Source organism: Trypanosoma melophagium, assembly GCF_022059095.1.
Source record: "Trypanosoma melophagium isolate St. Kilda chromosome Unknown ctg5segment0, whole genome shotgun sequence".
In the NCBI taxonomy this organism is placed as follows: Eukaryota; Euglenozoa; class Kinetoplastea; order Trypanosomatida; family Trypanosomatidae; genus Trypanosoma; species Trypanosoma melophagium.
Genome location: NW_027125187.1, coordinates 853,530 through 864,348, shown reverse-complemented (window position 1 = coordinate 864,348; position 10,819 = coordinate 853,530). Strand labels below are relative to the sequence as shown.

Sequence of the window (10,819 nt, the reverse complement as noted above, 5' to 3'; positions counted from 1 at the left end):
AGGTGAGAGGAAGAGAAAGAAAGAGATAGACACACAGAGAGAAAAAGAAAAAGATATATATAAAGAAAGAGAGTGAGAGAGAGTGAGATAATATGAAGAGAAAGAGAGAGAGAGAGAGAGAGAGAGAAAGTGGCAGAATAGAAAGGCTCTAAACGTGCAAAAAAAAAAATTACCGAAATAAATTTCTGCACAAGATGCACTGACGTATTATTGGACCTTTTTACTCACTCACGCCCTCCTCCCCCCATCCCCCCCGCTCGTCTCGCCGACTCACTAACTCACTCCACTCCTCGACGCTAGTCTGCAGAGTTACACGGGGAAGAGAGACTCACAGCGGTGAAATAATGGTGACGGCACAGCGCCGACACTCTCTCTTCACTTTCTTCCGCTTTGCTTTTCTTGAAAAAGTAAACAGGAGAAAAGAGGGAAAAAAGAAAATAAATAAAAGAAATACTAATTAAAGAAGAAGTAATTAAATAATAATAATAATAATAATAATAATAATAATAATAATAATAATAATAATAATAATAATAATAAAAGAAAAAAAGACAATTTCTTATCATGTGGATGAAACATTCATACAGATACCTGCAAATATACAAATAATTATATTTGCAAACAAATATAAATAAACACACAAATACACATGTAAACTAATACTGATAATAACACGCCCATTATTATCCAGTATTACGCTAGTGAATCGAAAACAACATCACCGTTAGCTGAATATCCAATTGCTCCCAATGCAGACGCTAGTACGTGGAAACACGGAAATTGGTGTACAAGTCTAACTTTTGCCACAGTATCAAGGGATCGAATTTGGCGTAAATCCACTATTGGGTCGCCTGTGTACCCGTGTCTAAGAAGAGCTTTTCGCAAATCTAACAATTCAAGGAGCAAAAGTATTTGACTAGTGACATCTCGAACTTCTGTTCGTACTGACGCAACCCGAGTACAGAGTTCGGTAGTCTGTTCAATCATGTCTGTTGACATGGTAGGTTGTTGTAAAAGTTCCAAAAAGATTTTTCGTAGGTCTGCTACTTCTTGTCTAATATCCATATTCTTAGCATCTGATATTAATCCAGAACTAGAAGTATACTGTCGTTTTGAAATATCTTCTCGCATTTCGCTAATAGCAGATGATGTACGTTTAATCGTATCATGAAGAATATCTTCAAAATTATATGATACCGCCGACAGCTCTTGACCCTGTTCTTCCTTTATCTCCTTCATTGTGCTAATAATCTCATCAATGCTTCGCTGTTGACGGGCAAGTATACCCGATATCTCTCCAAGAGCCGTGGTGAGAAGTACAACAGATGAAGGTTACTCTGAAAAAGCATGAAGCAATTGCTGGTTGATAGAGATGTGTGCGTGTTCTCCCGAAAACTCACTGAAATGCATGTCCTGTAAAGACATCAAAAAGAAAAAGAACAATAAAAATTCTTTTCTTCTCACACTTCTAAGGTAGTGAACATGTGAATAATAAATATATCCGTTAACGTTAACCGAACCTCCATAAGATCTCCGCTTAGACTGTCTGGCAAGACGAAGAGGAAAAGATGTTACGCAACTTGGCGGGATAACATCCATCCCCAGGTCGCAACACACAGAGTCATTATCCAGAATGATGGAGATACATAACCAGGGAAGAGAAATAAATAGAGTAATTGAAAAAATGTATGTGAAGACCCTGTAAAGTGGAAAACGAATTCACTGCAAAAAAAATAAATAAATAAAGTAAATAGAAATCATCCTTTAATAATCAAGCAAATTCATTCCCTTTTCCTTTCCTTCTTTCTTTTTCTCTTCTTTTCTTTACTCGCACTACACATCCTTTCCCTTCAAATCTTCACTCCTTTCTGTCTCTTTCTTTTCCTTTTTTTTCTTTCCTTTTTTTTCTTTCCTCCCTCTGGTTCTTTTCCTTTATTCACGTTGCTTAATCTGCAGTAGATGTATCAGTCTCTCTTGTTGCTGTTGTTGTTTTTTTCCGCCTTTGTACCTTACGCGGTGCTGGTGGCACCCTCTCCACTGGTTTTGCCCCCTCCTTCGCTACAAAACTCTGTTTGGTTGGTGATTCAAGTGTACGAATAGGCGCACGTGGGTCCTTTTTGTGGTGCTTTACAGCATGTCGATGTAACTCCTCGTGACTAAGAAAGCGGCGATCACATGTAACGCATCTTGCGTGTGTTTGTAGACCAAGATCTGTTAAATGAATGGTTTTGTGCTGTTGTGTAATGTGTTCTTCTAATGAATAGACATCTGTAAAGACGCGCTTACACGCAGGACAAGGATGCGCCTGTGTAGAGAGCCCGTGTTTGTTCTGCATATGTCCGTGTAAACCTTTAGGGGTGGAGAACCCTTTTTCACAGTCATGACACCACCAACAATTACTCATGGATACACGACCTTGAACTGTTGTTGTATCTACTTGATCAGCGTGTTTACTCTTAAAGTGTCCATCAAGTGCAGCATCAGAGGCGAAGGCCTTTTTGCACACCTTACATACAAAGGATGGAGCTTTTTGCTGCATTCTAATAAGTCGATCTACGTGATATGCCGCATCTTCAGCAGGGTGTTTAAAACGAATATGTGAAAAGAGTGCCGAGGGTATTGTATACACCTTTGACGAAGAAGGACACAAATCACATATAACATGAATACGTTGATCAGCACCTTTTGTTGCTTCTTTTGCTGTGAACTGTGCGACATCGGCGATGGCCGCTTGGTCTAAATCCATTGAACCCACAGCCGTACCATCTGGATGACGAGTCTCTAAATGCTGTAGTAAATCTAGTTCACTCTGAAATGTCCTGCCGCACAACTCGCATGGAAAATTTGTATCTGTAAAGACCATTTCATCCGTCATGGTAGCAGATACCGTGCTAGTATTATTATTATTATTATTATTAGTGATAGATGATACGGTTGATGGGGATGGTGGTGGTGGTGGTAGTCGTCTATCAATGTTGCGTGGAATGGATATACCCACTTGCCGCGGTGCACCTACTGGGAGTGGGCACTTTTCTGCAACTACTTCCACGCCTGCGAGTCGTCGTGTGGGTCGCGGTTCATCTCGTGTTTTGTTTGTTTCATCCTGCACGCCGCGTGGGAGCAGCGGGACGTGTTGCTCCACGTCCTCCAAGTCAATCTCCGCATGCACATCGGCGACGTGTCGGAGAAACTTGTCCCGTGTGGGGTACACCTCGTGCTTGCGATCGCACCAGTTACATATATATCCTGTGGGGAGGACGGTGGGGAGAAAGTCCAGCACGCGGCGGCCGGAGGTGGTGAGTTCGATCTTCTTCAGCGGGACGCCGATGACTTGTTCGTAGAGGGCGAGCCGCTCGCTGCATATTTTGCGGCAGTGCGCCTGGTTCAGCTCGCGGTGGGCGGTGGTCAGGTGGGTCAGCATGTCGCACATGTGTGTGAGGCGGCCGCAGATCGGGCAGGGGCAGTAGGCGAGACCCTCGTGGGTGTTCGATCGGGGGGCCGCGAAGTTGACGGAGGGGATGCGGAGCGACGCACAGCAGCGGCGGGGCGGCCAGCGGGGCGGGAGGGGGACGAACACCCCCGCAGCACGCCGCATATATTAGACCCACAGAGAGAGAGGGAAGAAACTAAGTAAGTGTAGTCTTTTTTTTTGCTTGTTTGTTTGTTTTTGGCTAAACGATAAGCCAATGAATCTGATTGAGGTAAAAGTAATAAGAATAGAATATGGAAGGAAAGAAGGAAATAAAAGTATTGGGGGATGTGTTACAGGAGAGTGTAAAAGACATACAGAGAGAGAGAGAGAGAGAGATGCCTATACACAGAGACTCCAGTAAAAATATAGACAACATATATATATATACTTACGCAAAAAAAAAAAATGATACTTGAAACTCTTACTTATCCCCTGCTGTTGTTGTTTTTTATTTTTTCTTTCATTGTTTATTCAGAAACGTTGTCAGACATACCAAGTTTTTTTATGGGCAAAAAGAAGAAAGTATTAGATCAGGGCTTCTTTCACCCAACCATTCATATATAAATATATGTACACACACATACACACACAAACAAACAAACAAACAAACAAACAAACACGCAGAGAGACAGAAAAATCGGGGAAGCAATAAAAGCAAGATTTAATAAATAATAATAAAAGACTGTAGACATAGGTCTCTACAAAAGGACAGTTATACAGAGAAATAAACACCATCTTATAGCTCAGAAGTATCATCATCACTAGGCCATTCTGCTAATGTACTTAAAGTCATACTTGACATATCACCATCATCTATGAAAAAAAGTTCTTCCATAGAGCGTTTCCTCACATCTTCCACACGAGCTCGAAGCTCTTCCCATTGGGAAACAGAATCCAAAAAGAAACCAAAAAAGAATGATGTATCAACACAGTCCCATCGTACCGATCTAACTAAATTTGGTGTTGCCATTACAACACCGGCATCATTTACGTCACAAGAAACTAGAGCTTTCTGAGTCATACAGTGAGGATCAAGATACAAAAGACGTTGACCCCAGCTTCCTATAACGTAATAACTACGGTTTGGCACTCCACCCACCACTCCAATACAGGTAGAAGAATGAAGAATATGTTCAAGAGCAAAAAACATCATCTGTGTCATAAGTCGAGTTGCACCACAACGCAATGGAGTTAAAATCAGTACAGCTCCTTTTTTCTCTAATTCCGATTCTACTTCCTTAGCAGATATGGAACCATTAGAACTAACCACTACACCCATAGGCCGAGATAAGATCCTCCGATCAAGTGCATCATTAACACAACATCTAATGGCTTCACAACCTTTACTAGGTGGCCAGTATTTAGGACGAAATTCATTCGATCTTTTTAGCGTTGCTTGTACCATACTATGCAGTGAAAAAGGAGCTTTCTCTACCGAATCAATATCTCTAAAGTACTCCAACTTGGAATCACTTGCTGAGTAACGGCGTAGTGCATGGGCGAGTAGCATCTGTGATGATCGTGCCAGACAACCCCAACCCTTATCAGATGTAACGTTAGATCCTGGCAGCGGATCAAAGTCTGAGCGATATGTTAAGAGAAAGAAATCACGCAGTACATCGCCAAGCTCACTTTCACTATGTACAAGACGTCCAAGAATTTGACACGGATACCCCACAGCAGCACCTTGACTTCCAGTCCTCGCATCCAGAACAGAGCGCAAATATTGCATTTCTTTTCTTTTATTTATTTGTTTTGCTTTGTTGCTGTTGTTGTTGTTTTTTTTTTTTTTTTTTTTGGGGGGGGGGGAGGGGGGGGTATAATTATAATCACTTAAACTCCAAAAGAAATACACACACAGAAGTAAACAGGAGGACAGACCCGTTTCAAGAGGTGCTTGTTAACTTCGGTGACCAAAACTATGAGAACCGAAGAGAATCTCTGACACAGGGATCACATTAGAATAAAACAAAACACACACCCAAAAAGTGAAGCGAAAAAAAAGGGAAAAAAAAGAAGAGAAAAAATATATAAAATTCGATACAAAAAGTCATATAGAAAAAAGAGAAGCAAAGAAGAATAAGAGCCAAAAAACAAAAACAAAAAAGGAATAAAAGATATAAATAGCTATAATTTGTACAACCGTACCACGCACGGAGAAACACAATTACCAATATATGTATATATGTATGGACTATCCTCCTCTTTGTAAATGAACGGCGCTCCAAGTTGTATACCTCTTTGTTCTTCTTCTTGTTAGCCATTTGGATCAAATAAAAACTCCATCTGATGGCTGTGACGAGGGAAAAAGTGTCCTGTTAGTCTTGATCCAGTTCGATGTGTATTTACGTATGAAGTGTGCCATCGCCGTGTGGGGACGCGAATATCTCTACCGAGTGCGCATGGCACACACCATGCCTTTCCATCTTTAGAGTAAAATTTATTATGCATCAGACGATACTTACACCGCCAGCACTTGAAGCAGTGAAAGTGAAAAAAGTACCCCTGCTTTGTCGGTACAGTAGCGTTTCCTGCTGGGATCCAGACAAAGCTGTTGGGTTCACTATCATCAATAGACTTTTCACAGTTGAAGCACACCGTGTTTGGCGGCACCAGCATGGGACGATCCACATCCTCGTTATAGGCGGGGAAGTGTGGGCGGGACCTGCACTCATCGTGCGGCATGGCGGTGAGGTGGCGGGCCTTTGACTGCGTCCACCAGCGTCTACTGTGTTGGGTGCGGACTTTGTGGGATTGCGTGGGTTTGCCGTGCATCGCCCGCACTGCGGAAATTAACAACGGCGGTGGGGCCACGCGGAGATGCCGGCGCAGCATAGGGGCCTCGAGATGATAATGACAACAACAACTCTTCCTAATCTACTTATAGACGGATAGGGATATAGGATTATAAAAGTGGAAATAGAAATAGAAATAGAATACATGTATGTGAGTGGGGTTGTAAAGAGGGAGGAGCGATGAAAATTGTTTTCTTCTTTGTTTTAATTTCTGTATTTTCATTGTTACTGTTTAGTTACAAATACCCTTCTTGGCAGAGGAACACCAAGAGACCCTCAAATTAATAATAATAATAATAATAATAATAATAATAATAATAATAATAATAATAATAATAATAATAATAATAATAATAATAATAAACAAACACCAGCATTACCAAAAAATATCATGCCTAGCTGTGAAGAGTATATGAAAAAAGTAAAAAAAAACAAATGAAAACCAAATTGAGAAAGAATGCAGAACATTAATGTGAAGAAAATAATTCACTCACGTACTTACAGAAATGGATGGATCTACTCTGTTCCCCCCATTGGAAGTGGGGGCAACAGATTCCTTGTTATCATAGCCATCTCGTAGAGCGGAGTAGATGTAAAGCAAAGCTGTTAGTAATGCCGTAAGAAAAAATACGGTTGAGAATAATTGTAGCCCAAATACTGTTAAAAACAAGAGTCCCTCACTTCGTCCATCTACACAAGAATCCACAGTAAATATTAATGGTGTACTTGGGGAAAAGGCCCCAATAGCACTTTTGACTGTAAGAGCTAATGTACAACTATGACCTTCTTGAACAGGTAACAAAACCCCAGTATTAACTGATAGTTTCCGAGATACATTCCAGTTGGGACCGCATTGTATATCAACATGTATATACGCTTGACTTATAGACTCACGAAAAATATTTATTTGATCATCCCTTAACTCAAGGAGTTGTAGTGCATCCACTGCACTAGACTGTAATAAACTGTACCCTGTTACTTGTAACCATAATGAGTACTGACCTTTCGCAAGCGTGGTAGAACCATTAATATTAAGATTATTGGATACTAGTGGTTGGGCACGAAAGTTAAATCTGAAGAGTTGTCCTGATTGTGGACTTTCGAGAAAAGGATCCATCTGTACAGAACCGCTGATGTTACACATCTCAACATGAATACCCAATGAAACATCAAATAACACTTCTACAGTAGATTCATCAGGGGAATTATGGATTTTGAAGAGACTAAAACCTGGAGTACAATCCACATTTGCCACAACTTTAGGATGTAATAAATGAACCGCATTTGTTGGACGTGTATATTCGTCAATAATAAAACGAACAAGTGATGATACAGGAGATGTAGAATTTGAATTTGTTAGTGGAATAAAGAGATTACTTGTATTCACCATGACAATTTTCACTGGAGCTCCATACCCGATTTGACGTTGAATACACGCTTCCTGATTATATGTCATATGCCGTGTTGAGACACACTGACAATAGCCATCCTTACTTCTTGATATGTCATCCGGTAATAAACCATAACTTCCAACCGGACAAGAAAAACATCCCCATCCATCCAATTGTCGCTGTGAATAAAGTCTACAGAAATGTCCAGGTAAGAAATAATGATTACGTGATTCCTGTTGAAGTTTATTCGTTATACGAGCAAGATCCATTATGGTTGATGCTGTTGTAAATATAAGAGCCGCAAAACTTGAATTGGCAGGATCCGCAAATAAAGGCCTATTAGAAGGTAATGACAATAGTGAAAGAGGACGATTTCGCAAAAAAAGTTCTTCCACTTTACCAGGAAAATACTCAAAGTAAAGTGGAAGTCGATTTGAAAATATACGTCCAATAAATTCCACCTGCGATTTATACGCTGCCTTCCAACCACCCACGGCTATCTGAAAATGTGTATGCGTACCATCTGTACAGTCCCCCATAAGAAATTTCTTTACTTTACGATAGGGAATCGGTGTACCAAGTATCTTATCATTTACAAAAAAAACAACCTCTTCTAACATTGGATCCCAAGATAATGTTAAGTTCAGTTTCACTTCTTCACTCATCCCTGTACAGTCAGTGCAACTATCATACAGTGTCCAATTCACACTAAAGAAGAGATCTGAAGAAAAGGAAGCATTCCAGGCCAACTGCATTGTAATAGCGGATAGTGGTGATCTTAGTAGTGTAGGATCAACATAAGAAATAAGATACCACGACCAACCATTTGGCAAAATAGCAACTAGTTCATAGGCAATACTTGTAATATGATGTAGATAGGCCTCACCGTAGTTTTCTGCATGATATTGTCGTATGATATGACCTGAAAGTACAGTTGAGAGAGTCATTGAAAATCCCATCGTATTGGATCCACAACACTGCAGTGGTGATGGAAGTTGAGATATTTTTTCTGAAATAAAACGTCGGCGTAATACATATGAACAACTCTCTGGGATATTTGGTGCACCACTACCAACAAAGGTATGAAATGGTAATAAGAGAGGTCCAATAAAAGTATCCGGTACGGTACAGTTTGCCAGTTGATTATGATTCATATAATATCCAGGAACAAAGTCACATTTCCCGTTCAATAAAAACATATACGGATCTATGCAACGAAAATGACAACTTTCAGAGGAAGAAGGTCTCAGGCCTGTTGGCACGTAAACTGCATTATCTGGTTTGTTGGCACAACTGTGTACTACTCCATCCCCAGGGCAATAAACAAAAAGATTCTTCGCATTAACACAATCCATACAATAGAAATTATCCTCTAGAATGGCAAAGGTTCCTGCTGGACACTGTTGGGTACTATTTAATGGGTGTTTCTGCGCTACACTCTCTATAGCTTCTTCAGGAAAGGATGGAAGTTGTTCCGTATTAAGTGGAAAGTCAATAAAGCCTGTCTGAATCGCTGAGTTCTTCGCCTGTATAGTATCAAAGCGTATTGGTTTACTGGATGGCCATCTAAAGATGTATTTCACACGTTCTGCATTACTCGTATTTATCACTATAGAATTAGTAGAAGCATTATCAGCTGTATGAAAATTCCATCGTGTTTCCGTTACTTCTTCTTCTGTAAAGCAGGCGGCAACGGATGGAATTGTTGGCGTATCTTCAAAGAAAATACCACTGAGACAATTCCAGTATGATGTATTCGCCATACGACTATGAAGTTTCTGCCATTCTTGTTTCACCACATACTGTAAGTATCTCAAGTTTCTATCTACAATCATTTTATCATCCTCCATAGTTTCTACAATCTGTAAAGTTGCCGCCGTATTACGCAGAGTATCATGCATTTGTAAGAAATTTAAATCCTCCAAAAAAAGAGCTGCAATCGCAAATGAAGCGGCGGCACAAAAAGAACGTTCCATTAATAATACTTCTTCCTCTTTTTTTTTCTTCTTCTTTTCCTTTTCAGATATGAATAGATTAGATATACTTTGGCTTACTAATCCAACAATACCCTCCACTGTAACTTCTTGTGGTTTTAACAGCCATTGCGGTAGTTCATTAGCGACTGAACACGCCATACTAGTAGTTGTATTTAACCATGACTGTAAAAGTCTCCACTTATCATCTATCATCAGACGGTGTTTCCGTATTAACACATCCACTTGCTTCTCCACATAAAACACAACTTCTTTATACTCTGAAGGAGAAAGTTCAATCTTATTCTTCTCAAGATGTAACTTTGTTTGTAGCATATCCACTTGAAAACTTGCTGTGAGTGCAATCATTTCCCGCATATTAGCCCGTTGTGGAAGATAACGTGTGATATATATTGCCAACATCTCCACTGCAGTTGGGGCTGGAGTAAAAAATAACGATTCCCGTTCCCCGCGAAGACAATCATTTGCTGTGGAGTTCAGAAACGCCAAACACGGTGGTGTATGCTGCGTGGATCTATCTTTATAATGCACATAACACCCCTGCAAGGCATCCAACACAGCAATTGGCTGTAGTTCTGTATTCTGTAAGTTAATTAAATCCTTACTGACGTGATTCTCTGTGGTATAGAGAACACCAAACTGTACATCAAAGTCCGCAAATGTTATGGGGTGTGGTGTGTGTTGTTGTGGGAGTACACAAACAAATGTGAATTTCTCTCTTCTCGCAATAGTGTAAACAGTACCGCCAACACCGCGGAGTGGGGCCAATGCGACATCTAATAACAACATTGTGTCTAACACCAGCGGCGGCGGCTCGGCGGAGGCGCATGTTGTTAAGAGAATGTGAACAAAGGCCAACGCACAGAGTAACGCCTTCATGGCCTCTTTAAATTAGATATAAAAAAATAGATAGATAAGAATAGAGAAATAATAATAATAAAGAATAGGATAAGAATATATATATATATATATGACAGTGCAGAAAAAAAGTAAAAAAATAAAGTCGATTATTTTTTGTGTCATCCCAGCACCTTCCCACATACTTGTTCTGACCTATGAGCTTGACAAGGGTAGTATAAATATAAGTATATAAATATCCAACACCAATATTCCATTTCTCTGTTTGTTTGTTTTTCTCTCTCTCCTCTTGTCTTGACTTCACTTCTT

General features: G+C 40.1%; 5 protein-coding genes across 5 annotated transcripts; all 5 read right to left on the bottom strand.

Moving 5' to 3' along the window:
* Positions 1-693: 693 nt before the first annotated feature.
* On the bottom strand, positions 694-1,599 carry LSM04_000350 (uncharacterized protein; the record flags this gene model as incomplete). Its single annotated transcript, XM_067329823.1, has 2 exons — positions 694-1,261; positions 1,544-1,599. 2 exons carry the CDS (start codon positions 1,597-1,599, stop codon positions 694-696), a joined length of 624 nt encoding a protein of 207 aa, XP_067187162.1.
* A 346-nt stretch (positions 1,600-1,945) lies between these two features.
* Positions 1,946-3,595, bottom strand: LSM04_000466 (zinc finger protein; the record flags this gene model as incomplete). The annotated part of the gene is made up of 1 exon (XM_067329822.1): positions 1,946-3,595. One exon carries the CDS (start codon positions 3,593-3,595, stop codon positions 1,946-1,948), a length of 1,650 nt encoding a protein of 549 aa, XP_067187167.1.
* Positions 3,596-4,208: 613 nt separating this feature from the next.
* LSM04_001654 (Peptidase C54) lies at positions 4,209-5,204 on the bottom strand (the record flags this gene model as incomplete). The annotated part of the gene is made up of 1 exon (XM_067329820.1): positions 4,209-5,204. The coding sequence occupies one exon, from the start codon at positions 5,202-5,204 to the stop codon at positions 4,209-4,211; it is 996 nt and encodes a 331-aa protein (XP_067187229.1).
* Positions 5,205-5,728: 524 nt separating this feature from the next.
* Positions 5,729-6,307, bottom strand: LSM04_009272 (uncharacterized protein; the record flags this gene model as incomplete). Its single annotated transcript, XM_067329819.1, has 1 exon — positions 5,729-6,307. One exon carries the CDS (start codon positions 6,305-6,307, stop codon positions 5,729-5,731), a length of 579 nt encoding a protein of 192 aa, XP_067187587.1.
* Positions 6,308-6,757: 450 nt separating this feature from the next.
* Positions 6,758-10,531, bottom strand: LSM04_000283 (uncharacterized protein; the record flags this gene model as incomplete). The annotated part of the gene is made up of 1 exon (XM_067329818.1): positions 6,758-10,531. The coding sequence occupies one exon, from the start codon at positions 10,529-10,531 to the stop codon at positions 6,758-6,760; it is 3,774 nt and encodes a 1,257-aa protein (XP_067187160.1).
* Positions 10,532-10,819: the final 288 nt, after the last annotated feature.